General features: G+C 42.9%; 1 protein-coding gene across 2 annotated transcripts in view; it reads left to right on the top strand.

The window, feature by feature from the left end:
• TSPAN14 (tetraspanin 14) overlaps window positions 1-21,612 on the top strand; it is a 43,182-nt gene extending 21,570 nt beyond the window's left edge. For both annotated transcript variants that reach the window (XM_083614845.1, XM_083614846.1), the window contains exons 3-9: window positions 7,610-7,660; window positions 11,946-12,092; window positions 14,810-14,980; window positions 16,182-16,307; window positions 16,522-16,566; window positions 18,729-18,848; window positions 19,679-21,612. In XM_083614845.1, the coding sequence (XP_083470971.1) occupies window positions 7,610-7,660; window positions 11,946-12,092; window positions 14,810-14,980; window positions 16,182-16,307; window positions 16,522-16,566; window positions 18,729-18,848; window positions 19,679-19,750 (732 nt within the window). In that variant the 3' untranslated portion in view covers window positions 19,751-21,612. The remainder of the gene's footprint in view (window positions 1-7,609; window positions 7,661-11,945; window positions 12,093-14,809; window positions 14,981-16,181; window positions 16,308-16,521; window positions 16,567-18,728; window positions 18,849-19,678) is intronic.
• The last annotated feature ends 886 nt before the right edge of the window (window positions 21,613-22,498 follow it).

Genomic DNA, 22,498 nt, shown 5'->3' with positions numbered 1-22,498 from the left:
TGGAAATGAAAATAAGAAATCCTAAAGCAGGCTGGGAAATTAACTTTTGCTTTAAAAAGTTCATGTCACATGCATGTGGTGTTTTTTTGTGGTGTTATGTAGGGCGTGTTGAATTTTCCAGCTTTCAGACTCCCAAAATGAGGAGCGCTAAAAAGGGTTGTAACATAACTTAGGAACTTAAGATATATTTGGGTTAAATCAATATAATTTAGTATTGCCTGGGACGTAAAATGTTTGTAAAATTGTGTAGAAAAAATGATTTTCAAGTACTTGTGTTTATATTTTATAGTATTACTAATTTTATTTAGCATTACCTGACATTTTCAGAAGGTAAAAATAAAAATTCCCCGAAAGCAGTTTATGTGCTTCTTCATTAAATACAGACTTAGCAAGCTAAATGTTGTCCAGTTGCAAAAGTAATAGCAGATTTGAATTACTCACACCCCAAAATTAAAGACCCCCTCACTGAAGAAATGGCAAAAAATTGAGTCCAGGGGTCAGCAAACATTTTCAGCAGGGGGCCGGTCCACTGTCCTTAAGACCTTGTAGGGGGCTGGACTATATTCTACTATATTCTACTACTTTCTATAACCACACATTCTACTCATGTAAAAACACCAGCCAGGCCCCACAAATAACCCAGAGATGCATTTTAAATAAAAGGACACACTCTACTCATGGAGAAACACTCTGATTCCCAGACCATCCGCGGGCCAGATTTAGAAGGCAATTGGGCCGGATCCGGCCCCCGGGCCTTAGTTTGCCTACCCATGGTTTAATCCCTAAAATGACATGCCCCACAGGATAGTTGGCTGGTTTAATCTAAAGCAGGGGTGTCAAACTCAAATTCATCGGGGGCCGCATCAGCAGTTTGGTCACCCTCAAAGGGCCGGTTGTATATTGCCAAACACTGTTTATTACACATATGGCAAACACAAGTACTGGTACCTTACTCAAGACTGGTTAACGTGCTGTAACTACCAAAGCCTGATTTCCAATACGTGCTTTCGCGTGTGTGGGTGGCATTTTAATCTGCATTAGTGACTGACAAGGTGAAACTGGAGCAGGGTAGTGATTCTAAATCACCACCGCATTCAGAATAAAGGTTTGCCATCGACTGGTGTATTTGTCTCATCAGTATTGTAACAATTCGATTCGGACCATTGGTCCATCTAGCCCGGCACTGCCAGGCACTGACTAGCAGCGGCTCTGCAAGGGTTAAGGCAAGAGTCTTTCCCGCGCTAAACAGCCTCTCCCCAGCGAGGGGTTGCTCGCAGAGCACAAATGGTCACGTTCAGACCAATCCACAAACTCCTTATGTTGCGTTAGCGGCTGATGTGGCTCGGTAGCCTGCAAATAGTTTAAACTGCCACTTCTTGAACAATAGACCCTGCGACAGGAGTAACCACTCTATTATGTCGACAAGCAAGGTCGAAGTTCCACTGGGATTTATTTAAGTGTTTGCTCCGGAGGAAGCGGTTTGCGGATCGTGGCCCTAATGCAATTCCCAGCTAGTTTCCCCATCCCAATTTAATTATCCTTATGGGATTTTTATGATTACCAGGAGCTTTCCTCGCCTTGCAACTGCCTCTCTGCAAAAAGTGAACACGTGCCTTGGGAGGAACGAGACTTCTTTAGAAACCAGCACGCTTTTTCGTGTGGTTGCTGCTGGTGCCAACGGGGAGGCGCGGAGAGAGGAACCTATAACTTGATAACAACTGCTTTTCGGAGAAAGCTCTGCAGAGCGAGCCGCTAAGCAGGCGTGAATCCGGCGCTCTGATCCCCCGAGCTCGGCTGGCGCGCCAAAACTCCACCGCCCGAAAAGGGAAAGTCCTCTGTCGCCTCGCCATTGGCTAGCAGGAATGGTCGTGGCTTGCTATTGGGCAGCGTGGAGGGGAGAGCCCTCCTTTAGGAACGTACTTTGGCTTGTCTGGCATTTTTCTCTCCGGGGGGGGGGGGGAGAAAGAGGTGGGACGGCGCGTGCCCCCTTTCCCGCTTTGCTGCTTGTGCGGAGGGAAAGCCCAGCCTTGTTTGCACAACCTCGAGCCAGTCAGTCACGTAAAAGCATCTGCCCGCCCCCGGGGCCGTCCTCCTTTTCTCTGAATGTGCGGTGCTGCCACCCCGCCTCCCCGCCCCGGTCTTTCCCTCAATGAATACACACAAGCTTTCTCCTTAAAAAAAAAAAAAGCGCTGGCAGCCGGCAGCGGCTACGCGGGCCGCATGAGGAGGTCTGCCGGGCCGGATTTGGCCCGCGGGCCTTGAGTCTGACACCCGTGATCTAAAGAGAACTAACAGAATACCCCAGGAAAATGTAACAAGATTGGATAACAGAGGCTTGCATATGCTCTTTGTCAGGCTTGGGAGGTTGAAGGGGTTGGTGTTCAGCTGAACTCTCACAAAAGGCCTGTTGGTTATCTGTGGACAGAGGAGATCTGAGGATGCTGCAATGGTGGGGTCTGGGGGCTGCACTCCTCTTTTTTTGGTGTGTGTTTTGGGTGTGCATATTGTGCTTGGTGCAGGATCCGTATCAGCGAGGGCCAGGCAGTGTTAGAAATTTGCCACAAAATTATAGAAAAGTAATCAGCTTTTAGAAGTTTTGGGTAGCTGTTTGGGCTTCCTCCTTGGCAACACCAAGCTGTTGGATTCCAGCATGCACATGGAACCAACCCCGGGTGATGTTCTAAGAAGGTGGAGGGTGCAGAGAGAATTCTCAAGAATTCAGAAGCTGCAACAGGAATCGCTGAGAATTCTCTCTGCTTGTTTGTCAGTGCTCACCTTGGCTTCCAGGGTCAGTTTTAAAATCCAGCAGCGGGTCGGTATTCCCATAGAGAGCGGAAGTTGAAACAGCTGTCTAAATCTTAGTAAGCTTCCCTCTGTTTTTACAGGTGCTGTTGAAGCTAGATCGTAGATGCACATTCTGCTGTGTAAATGGAGATGACTGTTGTGCTTCTGCCCATGAGAAATATTTTTTCATAATAAAAAGTACCCGCATCAGTTTTGTAGCTATTTTTCACCCTTTTTCTGGCCTTGAGGTCTTGCGAAGTGTACTGGGATGAGGTTAATGCCTGCAATCTCCATGCATCAATGTGGTGATGGTTTACGGCAGCAGAGAGGACAAATGTGTCCATGGCTCGTAGTTCTAATGCAGTAGTTCTCTCTTTTTTCCCTCCACGCCACACTTTCAGAATAAAAATCTGCTCACGTCACACCATTTTTTTTAATTAATAAGAAATACATTGGGGGAAAACAAGCAAACAAACAAACCACCTCACCGTGCTTGATTTATAAAATGGAGCACAAATACTTTATATTATGATCACGGGACACCCAGAAAGTATAAAACAAGGCAGCTACATAGGAATGTCAATCGTTCCCAAAATAGAATTATAAACTAGGCGCTTACATATGTACTGATATAAGTAAAAAAACCTGCCCCTTTTCCCTTTTGGGGTATCCAAGAGCCCATATAGATTCCTTTTGTAGGTTCTCTATTGGTAGGGGAAAATAAGAGACCAATCAGAGAATATTGAGAAGCAAAGCAGCTAGTAAGCTTTATTAACTGTTGCAACAGGGTGCTCACCCCCTCCCCCGCCACGCAGGAGGGAGGAGGAACCCAGAACAATGGTGTGCAAGCCCTTATATAGACTTTTGAACTTGCCACCCTATAGCTCAAGACCACCCCCTCAATACATCATACATACATCAAAGAAGGGATGTAGCCCAAGACCACCCCACAGATAACATCATACCTACATCACAGAAAAGGTGGTCTACAACAGAAATCTGAGTGCCTTGTTTTTACCCTGTCTACCAGGTTACCTGTTAATGGTCACTTGACTGGAATACCTGGGGAGCCTGGCCATTCTTTTGTAATGATAATACTTAATTCCTGAGCCAGGTCACAAGCTCACCCTATTCACACCTTAAATGTGCCCTTAAGGCAGGATTTGTGAGGACAGAGACAATGGGGAGGTTTCTGCATTTCCTTCGACCTTGTGGAGAAATATTTGAGGTTACTGAAAGAGTCAAAATGGCTTTAGGGTTTTTCCTGTGGGTTTTGGATGTGGTTTATTTTATATTTTATATATGTGTTTGCTTGGTACATTTATGAACATTTATTTTATATATATAAGACCTAAAAATTCTTGTAACAGTACCTTATGTATGTAAGCTCAATGAGAGGCGTGAGCTTGCTTTGGCTGGGTAATCTCATTTATATGGTGAGATTGTCCTCAGTATCTAATTTTGAAAAGGTGTCTATCCATATTCAGCAAACAAAAAAAATGGACTTGTTACTATAGTACAAACTGTAGTATATTGTATAATACAACAGTGAAATGTTCAAATGCTCAGTTGCCCTTGAATCTTCCCACCACCCTTGCCATCTGCTCCTGCCACACCAGTATGGTGCGCCACGACCTTTGAGAATCACTGCTCTAATGGGTGAGCTCCATGCATTTGTGCATGGGTTTCTTTAGGGGGGTGGTAATAATAATAATTATGATGGGCGGTAATAATAATAATAATAAGGAAGGACAGATCGTGAAGCTGAGGCTCCAATACTTTGGCCACCTCATGAGAAGAGAAGACTCCCTGGAAAAGACCCTGATGTTGGGAAAGATGGAGGGCACAAGGAGAAGGGGACGGCAGAGGACGAGATGGTTGGACAGTGTTCTCGAAGCTACCAGCATGAGTCTGACCAAACTGCGGGAGGCAGTGGAAGACAGAAGTGCCTGGCGTGCTCTGGTCCATGGGGTCACGAAGAGTCGGAAATGACTAAACAACAACAACAACAACAACAACAATAATTTATTTATACCCCGCCCTTCCCTGTTCAAAAACCGGGTTCAGGGCAGCTAACAACAAATTTAAAACACTTAATTATAAAAGCAGCATAAAATACAGTATAAGAAGAAGAGTTTGGATTTGATATCCCCCTTTATCACTACCCTAAGGAGTCTCAAAGCGGCTAATATTCTCCTTTCCCTTCCTCCCCCACAACAAACACTCTGTGAGGTGAGTGGGGCTGAGAGACTTCAAAGAAGTGTGACTAGCCCAAGGTCACCCAGCAGCCGCATGTGGAGGAGCGGAGACGCGAACCCGGTTCCCCAGATTACAAGTCTACCGCTCTTAACCACTACACCACACTGGCTTTCATGTATAAAAACATGAATAACAATAAAATTCAAAATTCAAAAATCAATTTAGGGGAAATAAGCATTAGATAATCCCCAGGGCTAGCTGGATGAATTGGTCCTACTTGGGCCAGCGAGGAGGCCAGGGGAGAATTAGCTGTGGGGGTCTCAGAGCGGGTGATCTTCATAAAAGGGGAGGGGGAGGGAAGAGAAGGGAAATAAAAGATCAGGCTGAATTCAAATTAAAGGCCAGGCAGAATAGATCTGTCTTACATGCCCGACGGAAGGAGGTTCAATCCCCAAGTCTCATGGGACAGAGCATTCCACCAGGTAGGATCCATCACTGAAAAGGCCCTGGCCCTGGTGTGGGATAGTCTGACTTCCTTAGGGCCTGGGACCTCTAAACTATGGTTGTTCATGGACCTTAAGGTTCTCTGCAGGGCATACCAGGAGGGGCGGTTCCGTAGATACGAAGGCCCTAAGCCACAAAGGGCTTTAAAGGTCAAGACCAGCACCCTGAACCTGACCCTATACTCCACCGGGAGCCAGTGCAACTGGTAAAGCACTGGGTGAATATGCTCCCATGGAAGGGACCCCGTGAGGAGCCTTGCTGCAGCATTCTGCACCCGCTGGAGTTTGTGGGACAGTTTCAAGTATCTTCTGTGACCCGAATAATGTTACAGTGGACCCTCCGTATACGAACTTAATTCGTTCCTGGGGTCCGTCCGCAACCCGAAAAGGCCTCAACAAGAGGTGCCGCTTCTGCACATGCGCGCGGGGCAAAACCCAGAAGTATACACTTCCGGGTTTGCTGCATTCACAACCCGAAAGTTATGTTACCCGAAGGTAGCGTAACCCAAGGTACCACTGTACTTCAGAATGAAAGAAGACCCCTGCAGGATCAGACCAAAGGCCCATCTATTCTGGCATCCTGTTTCCACCAGATTGTCTATTAATGGGAAGACCACAAGCAGGACATGAAGACAATAGCCCTCTCCTCCTGTTATTCCCCAGAGGCTGGTATTCAGAGACATGCAGTCTGTGATCCTACTACTCTCCTGACTAGTAGCCATTGAAAGCCTTGTTTTCTTATGGCCCAGTCTTGGGGCCCAGTCATACATTACAGTTTCACAAGGATACTTCAGTTGCACTGGAATATTGCACCCTGGTTTTCCACCTCGAGCTTTTGAGATCACTAGAGCATTTTTCCCTCTGAAAAAACGTTTGAATGGCTCTCACTTTGGCCTCATGCTGTGCGGCAGTAAATAAGCTGAACTGGCACCCAGCTGGTTTGCTTGTGGGGAGCTCAAAAATAAACAACCTTTGCTTGGGGGCAGGGGGGTAAAACGCATACTTGTGTGGCGGAAATTGCTATGAAATCTATAGCTGCTTTTGCTGGAGGGGAAGCAAAACTGATCAGACCTAGCACACTGTGTAAACGAGTTCGGAAATTCATTACAAAGATAACAGTTGCCTCTCGCTCACTCATGACTTCCTTCCTGTTTCATCACCTTCTCAGCTTCATCTTCTCTGTAGAAATGCTCCTGTTTAGGCTGTTGATCGGTTCATCTGTTCCAAAGAGTGCTCTCTTGTGTGTTGCAGTTTTAATATCACTACAGATGGGTGATTTATTTTCCCCCTACCCTCTCTAGACTGAGAAGTGGGGCAGGGCAGTTAGCACAATCCCATCTTTGTGCCTCTGGAGATTCAGCGTATCATATATGTGTAGGGGGGAAACTGGGCTCAGATGATGCTAATTCCCTCCTCTTTGGGGGTCTTCCTGTTCAGGCTTACAGCCTCTTCTATGTTGTCAGCTGTCATACAGAGCTCTCGTTCCACATGGATTTTGAGTTTGTTTGGTGGTGGTAGTTTTTAAAGCCACAGTTTCCCCCGCATAATCTCATTACGTGCTAATTTTGGCTCTGCCTGGCTTCCTCATTTTTCCACCCCCCAGGCAGGGGACTCATTTTGAAAAGAGGGAGACTGCTAACATCAACACTGGTCAGGAATGAAGGTGCTGTAGCCCCTCTGATAATTTTCATTGTTTTTCTCTTTTTTCGGCACCTTCTATTTTGGGGGAGACTCAATGCAAAACATATGCCACATTCAGCCGTACCATAGATTTATATCAACTGTCTACCTCACCATGTCTTCCCCAGATAGTCGCAGCCAATTCAGACCTCATTATGTGGTTAGGGTTCCTTGGGCAATATCCCAGACTCTACGCTTGCCTTGAGGCTTTCCACACCTGAAAAACAGCAGCAGTTGTAAAACTCTCACCCGAAGCGAAATTTCAACACACCTGTGTGGCAGATGTCCTGTACCTGGTGTTTCATGATGTTGTCCCTTACTCCATCCCATTGGGGGAAAAATGTGATGTACATATTGCCTCATAATGATGGTTTCTAGGTGGGGGTGCATGACCAAACAATGCTTTCCAGCAAATAATAAGCATGTTACTTTTTCTTCCTTAGCTTGCCGGAGTTGCCTTTCTTGGGGCTGGTCTTTGGGCCTGGAGCGAAAAGGTAAGAAAAGTGTGACTCTTTGCTATAGAGAATTGAGCTGCTTCTCATTGAGGAGGTGCAAGGGGTCTTACACAGCACATACACTCATCCTTTACTCATTGGCCTTTCTTGTTGAAGGACAGAAATCCCAACTAGCACCGCTTTTCTGCCTCCAGGCTTATTTTCACGAGTGTGCTGCAAAATCAGCTACTTATCTGGGGGGATGCAAAGAGCCTTGCAGCAGAATCCTGCATATATCTACTCAGAAAGTCCAACAGGGACTTCTTCTAGGGAAGAAATCTTAGGTTGGAACCCTCTATACAATTCCTCAGAGCAAGTTCCTTTTGGCTTACTTCTGAATACGCTGTCAGGCCCCAGCTAGGCATTTAAGGGGAAGCCATGCCATCTCATCACTTCCACACCCAACCTGGGCTGCTGATTTTGGTGGAGGTAATATCTATATCCTGCCTCCCTCTTGGGTGACTTTGGCCATATGGCTGTTACTGGGGCAGATCTCCCGTGTTGCTTTGAATCAAAGCTTGGGAGAGTAGATACCTAGCTTCCTAAATTTATTGTTAGCTGGCATGTCTTGCCTAATTCTGCACTGGCTTCTCTTCCACCCCACCCCACCCGCATGCGATGAGGTGCTGCAGAAGAGATTTTGACACCAGGAAGTCTGATACGGCAAAATTAAGCAGCAAGGTTGGAAACGTAATCTTGTGTTTGAATACCAACCAAACACCTTCAGCTTCTAGGGCAGTGGTTCTCAACCTTTTTCTGTCTCTCTGAGCCACACTTTCAGAAAAAGAGCTGCTCACGTCACACCGAATTTTTTCATTGATAAGAAATACATTGGGAAGCAAAAAGAAACAACTCCTAGCTGTGCTTGATTTGTAAAATGGAACACAACTGCTTTATAATATGATCATGGGACGTCCAGAAAGTGTAAAACAATGCAGCTACATAAGAACATGAGTCATTAAAAAACCCCAACACTAATTATAAAAGATCCTCTAACATATGTATACCTTAAGTATGTTTGAGAGGTGTGAGCTTTCTTTTGCCGGGTAATCTCATTTATATTAGGCCTAATTTGAAGCAAACACACAGAAGCCTTTCTCTTTTCTGCGCTTTCATATTTGTCAGGGTTGAAAATCCCTGCTCACAACAGTATGTCATGGACAACTGTATAAGAGTAGCCCATGCTCTTGCAGAGATGCGTAGATACTGTTTCTGGTTGTATATCCAAGAAAAATTATTTTGTTTCTACACTACAATGTCCTATACTACATTGTTATGTTTCTTTGTCCTTGAATTTTTCTGCCACACTTGCCATCCTTGCCTGCCGTACCCTTTGAGCACCACTGCTTTAGTCTATATGAAAATTTAGTTTCAGCAAGGGAAAACCACAAGTTCTGTGTTTGAATGAAAAAGCAGAAATTCCTGCTCCCCCTTCTGCACTCCTGTTGCCTTAGTGGGGCTTGGTTTGAAGATGATAAAGCACAGCCCTTTTGCCTAACATCCTTTCTGAATTCCTTGTGCTAAGGTAATCCCTTTTTAAATGGGGCCCTCTTTTACATGATTGTAGGTTCTGAATTTGTTAGACATGCTGGCTGTTCTGCAGTTAACCATAGGGTGATGATGAGATTTGCAGGTCAGGGAGGGGAAAAAGGAGGCAAGGGGATATTTGGTGCATTTACATTTAACTTCTAAATGATAGGCTATTTCTGAAGCTTCACACAAAATGGGCAGAGTTCCAGAAAAAAAATAGTTGCTATGGTACCCTTTCTCCTCCAAGGACTGACTTAACACACACACAAGTTCTGTAGGAGGGAAGCATCATATGGCTATTACTCACACCAAAAATCAGCAGCTCAGATTTGGCCATTTTAATTGGGCGGGCTGTTGATCTTCAGGACCTTGGAACCTGAAATTGTTTTCTTGTGCTTAGTAATGACGATGTTTTATTGCATTTAATGAGAGTTTTAATGTTTTGGGCTTTGGGTTTTCTGGTTTTGCTATTTGTATTCAGCTGCTAAGTTTTATTAGTCAGCCTGCTTTATGCTACCCCTCACCCGCAAACTGTTCCCAGGTAAATAGTCTCATGGAGAAAATACAACCCGTGAACTGCTGATCTTGGGATACTTTGCTGCGATTTGTTGCCACTCCAAAGGCACCTTCTGAACCATTGCAACCATAGAAATTGCCGTGGAGTATATTCAGGCAGTGGGTTTATAAATGTATCATTAGGAGAGGGAGGCAGGGATGAAGACAGGAAGAGAAGCAATTCTGAATGAGAAAATGGGGGTTTCCATTTCCAAACTATGGGCATTTTTACCTGTGATATTGTGATAGGTAGTATGCAATGGTTCTTCAACATCAACTTCATTGGACGGGTCGTGTTGTGCGGATGCCTGATTATCGTCTTCCAAAGCAACTACTCTATTCCGAACTTAAAAATGGAAAGCGTAATGCTGGTGGTTAACGAAAGAGATTTAAAGACTGTCTCAAGGCAAATTTTAAAAATGTAATATAAACACCGACAACTGGGAAACTCTTGCCTGTGAGTGCTCCAATTGGAGAACAGCCTTTACCAAAGGTGGGCTTTGAAGACACTCGAACTCTGGACGCAAGGGAGAAATGTGCTAAGAGGAAGGCACGCTTGGCAAATCAACACAGTGATCAACTCCCGCCCGGAAACCAATTTCTCCACTGTGGAAGGACGTGTGGATCCAGAAGTGGCCTCCACAGTCACTTATGGACTGATTGTTAAAACCGTGTTTATGGAAGACATTCTTACTTGGCTATGAGTGATCGCCAAAGAAGAAGACGACTTGAGAACAGACATGGGCAGAAGGTAGATTGGGATTTGCTGTCAGCCCTCTGATCCAACAGGGGTCTCCGTATGCTCTCATGCGTTCCAAAGAACACTCAGTGGGCTGGATCAAAAAGTGCCTTTCCGCTTGGGAAAGGTCCCTTTTGCTCACCGAAGGACTCCTGGATATTGCAAAGAGTTTTGCATGGTAAAGGCGAACCCCAACCCAAAGTTGCTTTTCCACTTGTGCAAGGAGAAGAATCACAAAACCCGCTATGGAGCAGCCACCCTGGTATTAAAGGTTGCGCAAGGCTTTCCAGGGTGTTTCTTTTTCATTGCCACTTCCTGTTATTTGGATCTGTGTGTGTGTTTTTAAAAAAACCAAAGCGCTTCGTGTTGCACAAATGAAACGCTTGTCCGATCTCTGCCCACCAAATCTATTCGATGGTACCAGCTTCATCTTGCAACTGCCCCCCTTCTAATGTTTTGGTAGCTGGTGACATTGGTTTTAAAAGGAAATGCAATGCTAATTCCAACGGGAATTCCCGTGAAGCAGCTCATATTTGAATGATGCTACGAATCACTGTTTGAGAGAACTATCTGCTCACATTTCTTCTTAAATTCTTTCTGAAACTCCTAGTCATTGTGATGTGTCGTCCCCCCCAAAGTTTCAAAAAAACTTTACTGAGGGCATGTACCTGATGGGAACAGTTCAAACACATATAAATAAAGGCTTATTTGAAGTGTAAATATCCAGATGTCAGAAAGATGATAATAATAATTAATAATAATAATTAATACCCCAGTATTGCAGTAAACAGTTATTACTTTGATAGTTATTTAATCCATCCAGAAATGATGCAGTTTTGTCTCAGGTGCAGGGAAATGACTGCATGGGGGTCTTAGGCTGGCAGCTGTGTCCAAATCAGAAATAAAAATCATTTTGCAACTCGTCATTCTATCAGTGCCACCTAGTGGAAGCCTGCTTGGCTGCAAGGTCCTTAGATTGGTTGGCAGAACCTGATATTTAGGGATATTTCCTGATGACAAATTCAGGAGTGTGTACCTGACAAAAGAGCCGAGGCCAGCCCAGGCTCCCTTTGTGCACATAGCCATTTGATGCTATTTAAAATATAGTAATTAAAATTATAGTAAATGAAATATAGTAGGTAATTCAAAATATAGTCAGTGAAACGACCTTAAGTCTTATTCAAATGTTTTTCCTCACGGTATGCGGGGTTATTGCAATTAAATACCCTGTGAGGAGATTAACGTAACCCCCACCCCTAACATTTAATGGAAATTAAATTGCACTGAGCCTTTTATGCATGCAATGCATATCCTTCTATGATGCAGGCCTGCTTTTGAACTGTGTTTTGAGGTATATGGTATCCTTGCAGTAAAATGCCAGGAAGCTTTAATTCATTAAAGTCATAACTGATTAGTACGAGGAGCAGGTTCTCACTCTTTCTCGTTTTTGCTTTGTTTTAGGGGGTGCTCTCTGACATATCCAAAATGACCCGCCTCCATGGCTTTGACCCCGTGGTCCTTATCCTGTTTGTTGGCGGAGTAATGTTCATTCTGGGATTTGCTGGCTGTGTGGGAGCCCTGAGGGAGAATATCTGCCTCCTGAAATTCGTAAGTAATTGGATTGTTGGGTGTGTGTTTTGCTAGCCAGGAAGTGTCTCCGTCAGTCAGGATTTGGGGTTCATTTATTTCTCTGTGCAATTCTTGTAGAACTAGGTTAAGTGAAAGCATCCCAATTACAGCCAGTATGTTAATCAACACGTTTTAGAGAATTTGTCAGTGAAGGACAACATTACTTGAATTAAGGGATGTTTTGTTTTGTTTTGTTTTTTTGCTTCTGGGGTCTTAGTGTAGTGTAGTGAAAAACTATTCCTAACATTGAGTGTTAGAAGTCTTTAAATGGCTGTCTCCTATAATCTCAAGGATTGTATAAGATTAGATACAATCATATTGTAAGAAACAAAAATCTGCCCTTATTCCCGTATGGGGGACACAAGAGCCCTTATAGAGTCCTTTGTAGGTTCTCCATCGGTCAGAGAAAATAACCGAGGCCAACCAGAGAATATTGAGAAGCAAAGCAGCTTGTAAGCCTGATCTTTATTCAACTGTTGCAACAGGGTGCTCCCCTCACACACAGGAAAGGAGGAGAACCCAGAACAAAGGTGTGCCTGCCCTTATATAGACATTTTAAATTCCCTGCCCTGGAGCTCAAGACCACTCCCCACAAACATCATACCTACATCACAGAAAAGGTGGTCTACAACAGAAATTTGAATGTTGTTGTTTTTCCTGTCTGCCAGGTTATCTGATAATGCCTTATCTGATTGTCTTTCCTGGTAGTCTGCCCATTCCTTTGAGATGGTGATTACCCACTTTCTGAGACAACGGGGAGGCTCCCCCACCCCCTTCCTCCTTGCAGAGAAAACATTTGGTCAGTTTGGGAGTCAAAATGGTTTCAGGGCAGTCTTGCTGTGCTGCTCCAGACACCTATCCACATATCCATGTACGCACCTCGCCGGCACATTTATGAACATTTATTATATGTATAAGACCTTAAATTTTTTATTTCAATTTTTTTTAAAAAAAACATATTGAACCACCATTTATTTATTTTATTTGCACCCCACCCTTGCTCCTGGATGATCCCAGAGTGGCAGACACAGCAGTCATAAAACATTTTAAAAGAACCTTAAAAACAGTTTAAAAACATTGTCAGTAGGTGATCTCAGGGTTGCCAGGAACACTATCTTTTAGCCATCAAATGCCTGGGCAAACAGGATTGTTTCTCTTGAAAGTTAGCAACGAAGGAGACAGACTCTAATTCTGAGAACCACAGCCTGTCAGACTTACCAGTATTTGTTATTGAGGTGTTAGCAAAAAGGAAAAAAAAGAGAACTTCTGGGTGTATTTGCTGGGATACATTAACACTGCATGGCCTCAAACCTAGATGAGAGTACTAGCATCTCTTAGCTTCCGTGAATGAGCATTCCATTCTCAAAATTCTGTAACTGCCACTTTCAGCATCATTTTTATCAGAGCAGCTTAAGAAGCCAGTAAGTTTTTGCTGTAAGAATTTAAAATTTCTGCTTTGCTAGCCACTGTTACCTATATTCAGATTCTCTCCTAGCTCAAATAAGCCCATTATGTGGGTTATCAAAAAGGGTTACCTCTGTTTTCAAATGCACCTATTTTGGGCAGTCCAGTTTTCTCTGTCTTGTTTTTTCTTTGTTTCTTTGCCAAGTATTGTGAATTGCAGTGCAGTGTTTTAGTACTTTTCACAGATTGCTACAAGCAAACAATATGCAGTTATTTCATGGGAAGTTTGTGTGTCTCTTCTAGTTGAGTTTTATCAGGCGTAATATTTGGTGACCTCTAAATGAAAAGCTTTGTTGGCCTCCTTCAGGAGCCCTTTGTATTTTGGTTAAGGGGTGTATTCTAGGATACACATGGTGAACTTTCCAAATTTATATGATGTTATATGATTTAGTGTGTGTGTGTGTGTTTATATAAATTTATATGATTTAGATGATGATGATGATGATGATGATGATTATTATTATTATTATTATTTCTATACCACTTTATATTTTAAGGGGGGAAATCCCAAAGCAGTTTACAATACATTAAAACATCAAATAAAACAAGCCAGACAAAACATTATTGAAGAAAATCAAATATAAAGTAATACATTCAAAGCCACACAATAACCAGGAAACTAAAATATTACCTTAAAAGATTTCAAAATAAAAGAAGTTGTAGATAAACTGTCATTTTAAAACAGCATAATTAACAAAAGAATAAAATATTACCACAAGCATATAATATATCTGCTGCTGTTGCTGCCCTGGCAGTTCATGGCAGATGATGACTGTGGAAGCTCAGGCTCAATGTCCTGGGTCTGCACTAAGAGACATCCAAGATGGTTTCTGGCCACTTCAGTAGCCTTGGCTTTTGTAGCTGGAGTCAGTCAGAGCCCCACCCTCTCAGGCCAGGTGGGAAATGGCCTGCAAGGCCTGCAGGTCTTCCAGGACTCACAGCCAATATTAAGATAACTTTACAAAATCTGAGCTATAGGATAGCTCAGATCTAAGGTCTTGCGAGCAGATTTTTCAGTACATTAGATTAAGGGTGTCTAAATGTTGAAACCAACCCCACCCCAAGTCTTGTGTATTAGAGAAGATCATCAGTAGTGGTCTTTTGGTCATGATCACCGATTGACTTCTTGAGGGATTTCAAGTTCCCCTGGAACATTGTTGGAGAACTACTGGCTTGCTTCTGTTTTGAGCAGAAACTCATTCTCTCTCCAACCCCCCTTCTTTGTTTTGCAGTTCTGTGGCACGATTGTGCTAATATTTCTTCTGGAGTTGGCAGCAGCTGTCCTGGCTTTCTTGTTCCAAGACTGGGTGAGGGACCGGGTGGAGACATTTTTCAAGAACAACATTAAGTCTTACCGAGATGACATTGACCTGCAGAACCTCATTGATTCGTTGCAGAAAATGGTAAGTTGCTTTGAGAAATCTGCTTGGACTTTTAATTGGGAAAACAGTAGTGAGTTAGGGTCTTTAAAAAGTTCTTGAGAAAGAAAATGAACTGCTTGTTGACCTGAACCATGTACAGTGGTACCTCTGGTTACAGACGCTTCAGGTTACAGACTCCGCTAAGCCAGAAATATTACCTCGGGTTAAGAACTTTGCTTCAGGATGAGAACAGAAATCGTGCAGCGGCGGCAGCAGGAGGCCCCATTAGCTAAAGTGGTGCTTCAGGTTACGAACAGTTTCAGGTTAAGAACAGACCTTCCAGAACGAATTAAGTTCTTAACCCGAGGTACCATTGTATTGGATTCCCTGAAGAATTTTACCATGAAGGGTGAATGGAAGTTGAGATCTTCTGGAACAGGCTTCCTCAACCTCGGCCCTCCAGATGTTTTTGGCCTACAACTCCCATGATTCCTAGCTAGCAGGACCAGTGGTCAGGGATGGTGGGAATTGTAGTCTCAAAACATCTGGAAGGCCGAGGTTGAGGAAGCCTGTTTTAGAAGATTTGCCCTAATGTGTTGAATATGCAGGAACCAGTTTACATGGAAGGGGTATTCAGATATCTGACCACTTCTCTCTGCAGTCTTGAATTCAGCAACACGTATCTCACGTGAACATGCTGATTGTACGCTTTATCTCTTGACATAAGACCTCTCTGTCCAGCAGCTGCGCCAGCCCAATCAAATAAACAGAAACATAAAATGTGCTCATAGTTTAGTGACAATGGGAATCCTACATAATTCCCCCCCCAAAAAAAAACGCTTCTGTGTATGTTGTTCATAAAACAGGTGTGATAGTTGGGTTTGCCACCCTAGGGAGTGGCTGTACTAAATCTTTTAGAAAAACAAAAAACAGTCTTTTTGATTTCCAGGATATAAAAATTACAAAAGAGAGAGAAAAGAATACCAAAAACAAAGTCCCAAACTGCCCCCCTCTGGGACAGATCAATCTAGTTAAGTTTGCCAAAGTCCAATCTGTGATTTTGGTAGTTGCCGTTCTTCATGATTATCAGTAAATTATTTTATAACAGGATGCCCTGTTTCAACAAAATCATCTACATCACCCATATGATTCAATGCATGCAATCTCTTTGTTGATTTTTCTGATACAGGTACTAAATCCTTTGGTACATCCCTAGTCTAACAGAGTGATTTATCTATTGCAGAATAACTGTTGTGGTGCTCAGGAGCCAAACGACTGGAACCTTAACATATACTTCAACTGCAGTAGCACAAGCAAGAGCCGTGAGAGATGTGGCGTTCCTTTTTCCTGCTGCATCCAAGATCCTGCTGTGAGATATTTCCTGCCGTCTTAGTTCTGTATTAATACTGGCGCTCGGAAAAAGGAAGTGTTTCCTGAACTGAGCGCGTAAAATGTCCTCTAAAGTCTCGTATGTGTGCTGCTTCGCAAAGGCCCCTTCATACTGATTTAAAATAAGAAATTCATCCAAATCTTGGCATGGTTGATAAGCTATATTGACACCCCTATTTTTCCTCTCTCTTCAGCAAAAGGTTGTGAACACACAGTGTGGCTATGATGTAAGAAATCTGGTGAGTGTTTTTGATGTTACTGTTTGTCTCATATATCACCGCCCTACCTCCCACCCCCAGTTTTGCTTTCCCACAAGGGATTAGGAGCTAGGGCCGCTGTGAAAGGAAGCATCAGGCAATTAAACTTGGTAAATTCTTGATGCAAGAAAGTAGAATAGCAGGCAAGAAGGGTCATGCCATATCAGTAGCCTTTCCAGAAGTATGTTGGAAACGATAGTTGGCCAAGGCTAGTGTTTTCCCAATACAGTCATACCTTGGTTCTCAAATGGAATCTGTTCCGGAAGTCGGTTCGACTTCCAAAAACCAAGGCACGGCTTTCGATTGGCTGCAGGAGCTTCCTGCACTCAACTGGAAGCTGTGGAAGCCGCGTCGGGTGTTTGACTTCCAAAAAAATGTTCGCAAACCAGAACACTCACTTCTGGGTTTGCGACGTTTGAGTCGCAAGGCGCTCGAGAACCAAGTTACGACTGTATTTCTTTGTTATATGCCCTTGGCATGTACTTGCAATTTGGAGGAGTTTCTGGCCTCCCAAGTCTCCATCCCAGTGTGCTGTTAGCAAACTGGAAATGACAATAAAATAACAGAACATGGTTTTTTTTGGTGCACTAAGATGTTCAGTTCTTTCTTGCAATGTATGAGAGAGCAGGGGCTGTCTGCTTCTCCAAATTCCTTTCACTCCTATTAGGACTGGACAATAGAACCATATGTCATCCAAAACCAGTTTAAAGTCCATATCGTGATACTGGTTTTATAGTTTTTGACCTGGCAATATATCGTGAATCGTGTGTGTGTGCGCGCACGCTTTGTAGAAACTGCAATGTGGGAAAAACTGAAGCCAGCTTATGCCTCTACAAAGCTCCATCCTTATTTCAGACATTGTGGTGTATCTGTATATCACAGTGTTTGTGAGCTATACAAAGTAGCCTTGGACAAATTACACCCTTACCTGTAAGATATCAGGTCAAATCAGCCTGGTGAGTCAAGATTGGCCCACAGGCCAAAGGTTGCTCACCCCTGGTCTAGAGATGAAGGTTTCTTCTCTTGCCTCAGCGAACAGCACGACCCTGTCAAAGGTTGAAGGGGGTCTGAAAGTTTAAGTGGATTTTTAGCGTAATTTACAACGGACACTACAAACACAGGGAATCATTTCCCAGTGGAAAATGTGATTATCCTGTAAAAAAAGAAGTGCAGAAGCAGAAACAACTATTGAAGTACTGGTGTCTGTTGGAAATTTTGTTATGGTTGAGTTTGAATAGCAAATTGATTAGCCAGACAATACAATATGATCTTTATTAGTATGAAATCCTTTTCTTAAAAAGTGTGTGTGTCGGCGGTGGGGGGGGGGGACTTATTTGACGTTTGTCTTCCCTGCAAATGATGATAAATGTTGTGTTGAAAAGAAACAATTAGGATGTTGCCACAGCTAAGTGTAAATTTCTGTGGGCATTGCAACTTTCCTCACAGACTTGAAGTGGGCTGCAACTTATGAATGCATAGTCAACTGTCATATGCACAAGGTCTTGTTTGGAGGCATTTATTTGTGGGTGTCTTAGCAATTAATTTTCACATGTTACATTGGTCACGTTACATTAGTCACAGGTCATACGTCAGAAAACATTTTTTCTACAGTTCCCAATAAGCATTACCAAAAGTTTGACACATCCCCATATTAGCTCTTTATGAATATTGTAGCAGGTGGATTATATTCATTGATACTTTTAGAGAAACTAATTCTCCAAGTTACAGACAAATTCCTGAGGTTACATCAGTCATATCTTTTAAAACACAATCAAAAGAAAGCCTTTTTAAACTACCTGTGACATACTTCTTTATTCTTTCTGTAGCCACAAAGCTAAAGAGGTGGCAGAATAAGGTTTTCATTGGTTATCTTTCACTGTTACAGTGAAGACAGCAAGAGAGCAAAAATAGCAGAATAGATTATGCAAAGTAAGAGATTTTGCCATTTGTTACTGGTTGTAGAACCTAGCTTTTCTAGGTGCAAAATTTTAATTGGTTTTAGTTCAGCCCTGCCCATAGCAAGGAGATTCTAGTTTTGTTGTCCTTGCTTTTCTTAAAAATGGAGGTAGTAACAAAAAGAAAATACACGTGAAATTCTCTCTCTCTCTATCCCTCTCCCGACTCCTCCTATTTTCTCTTTCTAGCCTGTATCCGCTTGGGGAGAACGAATTTACACCAGGGGCTGCATCCCTGCTCTGGAAGCTTGGTTGCCCCGGAATATTTACATCGTGGCAGGAATTTTTGTGGCAATTTCATTACTGCAGGTGAGTTCCTGTTGGCCTGTTGAAGCAGCAAATAATATTTCTTACCCAGTGATTAGATCTGTCTACTATTACAGTGTTTGGGTGATGAAGAATTGTTAGAGACAAATATTTGCACAAAAGATACCATTTGGTGATCTCATGAATAGAGTTGCTAGCTTCCGATTTTAAAAACAGCAGCTCAAGGAGTGGAACCTGAGTAGAATTTGGCAAGTCGGGGACCAGACCATAGCAGCACCTAGATTTTCATTGGCTTTCCAGATGCCTGATTGTTGCCACCCTAACAGAAAATGTTTTACTGGTTGGACCAGTAAAATCCAGACTGGTTAGTAGCCTGAGTGTGTTATTCTGTTCCTCACCCCCACCTGCCCGCCCCCTTAGATCAAGAAAATTGCCGTATGTTTTGGTTTGAGTGTTGTTCTGTTCCCTACCCCATATCCTTGTGTGGCTGATAATGGTCTTCTAAAGGAAAATAGAGGAATGAACATTTGTGTTGACTGAGCAGTTATGCTCACAAATCTCAGTCTTGCAAAGTAATTGTAATAGTTTTCCTCCTTGAAATGTGGGCAGTGCTTTTCAATGGAAGAAAGCAGCACAAACCTCATTGGTTCCAAACCAGTTAAAGGCCTAACCTATTTTTCCAGGGCTAAATAGTTCTGCAGTATCCCAGCACTATTGACGAGGACTTGTTATTTCCAGGCTAGTTTGAAACAGGCTAGCAAAAGAGCCTGAATTTGCACTGTTTTGTTATTTTCATAAAGAGCAGCAGACTGCTAAAACATTTTCTTTCTTATAAATAGTGCTTGTTTTGTCTGTCTTTTCTTCTTTGTTAGATATTTGGGATTTTCCTGGCCAGGACACTGATTTGTGACATTGAAGCTGTGAAGGCAGGTTACCATTTCTGAAGACAAGACAAGAGAACATCTGTAAAGACAAATCAGTTCTCTCCCCACCCCCTGCTATTGCTGTGAGCACAAGGAGAAAAGAAACAAAACCGGAGATCTAGAAAAGCCTTGATACAACTAGAGCATAAAGCCATAATATATCACTTAAAAAACAACAACAAAAAACATAGTTGGATGCTATCCTACTTCAGGCTGGAGCTGAAGAACCTGCTCCTCTTCTCACCTGGCTAATGAATAGTTTTACAATGCTGATCTCTCGGAAAGAAGACTATTTATCTTCATCCTTCTGTACACAGATGTGAAATTGCGGCAGGCACCAATGGACCGTTCTAGATGCTCCTACCCAAAAGCTACTACTGTCTAAGGACTGTTGCCTTAGTTTTCCTTTTACAGTAGTTCCTTAGAGGTTAGAATTGTTACATTCCAAAAGTTGGTCAGTGCCTAGAATAACGCCCCACGATGCCAAATGATCATATTTTTGGGTGGGGTTGGGGAAGATACATGAAATGCCTTTAAATATGGAAAACTTGTTCAGGGAATGTTGTGCCTGTCGAGATATTGAAGCATGCACTGTGTGAGCGTTTTAAATGAGAGCCATGTTTGTACAGTGTTGCCTGGGTTTTTTTTTAAAAAAGGGGGCGTGTCGCGTGCCGGGATCAACTGTACAGAAGGGAGGGATTTCCTCTTATTCAGGCCAGATCTTATGTGTCCTTTTTTGATGCTAGAGATCTGAAGAGAACACTGGAGATACTTCAAAAGGACTTGCCTTACCTACCAGGATTTGTAAAGTAAAAGTCAGTTGTACGTTCAACAGCATCGGACCACGGGCCTCCTTTGGAAAGGTCAAGGCTGACTTCTCGCGACACATCTCCTTCTTAATATGGCGTTATTTATAGACATTTGAACAAGGAAATGTGTCTGCATACAGTTTTGCTAACGTTACTTCATATAGTAGTAGTTCATAAAGCCATTTATCCATTGGACCTAAGTTTCTCGTTTTGTTAGATACCTGGAGCCATACCTCTTTGGACCACATTTCTATCTTTTTTTGTGGCAGTGAAAAATGCATATGCTAAAGTCTCCTAGGTATGTGTAAATAATTGGATGTATTGGATGTTCAGGGGTATTTGAATCATGCAAAGCTCTTTAAAAGTGTGCACTGGTCATTTCCACTTCATGTACGGCAAATAGATGCTCTTACGCTTGTCAGGTTGCGGCCCATATCAGAGCAAGGTCCCACGGTCAGCCTGCGCACAGCTTGTGACTCGCCAGGCTGAAAAGAGCCCATCAGCCAGATAGGGATGCTGAACTGATAACACAGTGCTTTGATTTAAACAGGTGAGTTGCTAGAGAAGCTTCTGTAAGTTGCTTTATACAGCTGATGGGCTGCATTCTGCTTGGTGGAGCATAAGCCTACTCTAGAGCCTGCCATAAAGGGGTGGTTTGTCACCGAGAATGAAAAAGTGTTAATTTCTCTTTTCAGGATTTTGTCCTCATGGGCTTTCTTTTATGCAAGCTGTTTTAATATGACCCTCGTTGAAATGGATGGCATGTGCCTTTAGAGTTTTCAACCATCCTTCACAGCCATTCCATATAAATGCCTGTGTAGAACACAGTTCCGAACAGTGAAGTCAGCGATGTGTTTTTTGGGGACGCCCTAGAAAACTCTTCTTTGGATTCTTCCTGACAAAGGACTGAATTTTGGTTGAACTGCTTCTGAGGTTGCCTGATGATTTTTCTTCAGGGACTGCAGACTTGTCTACACTGCCTAACACACTTTTATAAAGTCTGTATTTGTGTAATTTTTGTAAGATTCCCTTTTTTTACTGCATGTAGAATAAGCAGCAGCAACAAAAAGCAAACTGTGTGTGTGTGTGTCCTTCATTTAAAGTGGAACATTCCTCTGGCAGAAACAACAGGCAACACCTGATTTGTGCAGGGGTTGTGTTCCGGATCATCTAGCACAATGGCGGAGCACATATACGCCTGCCTGCCCTACCCCCTTTGCACCCCGTTAATACCTGCTACTCCTGCTACGTCTGGGTTTACAGCAATGCACATGTGCATGATTGCACACAAAGTGGTTGTTGCCTGTATTTTTTTTTAAAAGACCTGAATTTTAAACAGCCATTATCTTGAAAATATATGAGCCCATTTTCATGGACTAACCAAGCTAATGTGCAGAGATCTAAAACTGCCCTTAGTACAGTGGTACTTGGTTCTCAAACTTAATCCATTCTGGCACTCCGTTCCAAAACCAAAGCATTCCAAAACCAAGGTGCTCTTTCCCATAGAAAGTAATGCAAAACAGATTAATCTGCTCCAGACTTTTAAAAACAACCCCTGAAACAGCACTTTAACATGAATTTTACTATCTAACGAGACCATTGATCCAAAAAATGAAAGCAATAATCAATATACTGTACTATAAAATTAACAAGGCAGTATTGTAGATGGTAAAAATTAAAATGAATTTTTTTTCTTAGCTGCACTGATGGTATTCACTGTTTGGATTGGGGCTTTTATACATTTCTGCAGTCACACAATCAATCAATCAGTAGCTGAGCTGGGTTCCACACAGTCACAAAAACAAATTAACCGAAAAAGCCTCAAAAACAAAAATGCAAAATAAATAGGAAAAACAAAAGCACTAAACTTAATTTGTCCCAGAAGCCCGTTTGACTTCCAAAATGTTCGAAAACCAAGGCGCAGCTTCTGATTGATGCAGGTGCCCCTGGAACAATAGCC

This window comes from Podarcis filfolensis (genome assembly GCF_964270895.1).
Source record: "Podarcis filfolensis genome assembly, chromosome: 5".
Classification (NCBI taxonomy): Eukaryota; Metazoa; Chordata; class Lepidosauria; order Squamata; family Lacertidae; genus Podarcis; species Podarcis filfolensis.
This window is presented reverse-complemented; position numbering and strand designations above follow the sequence as displayed.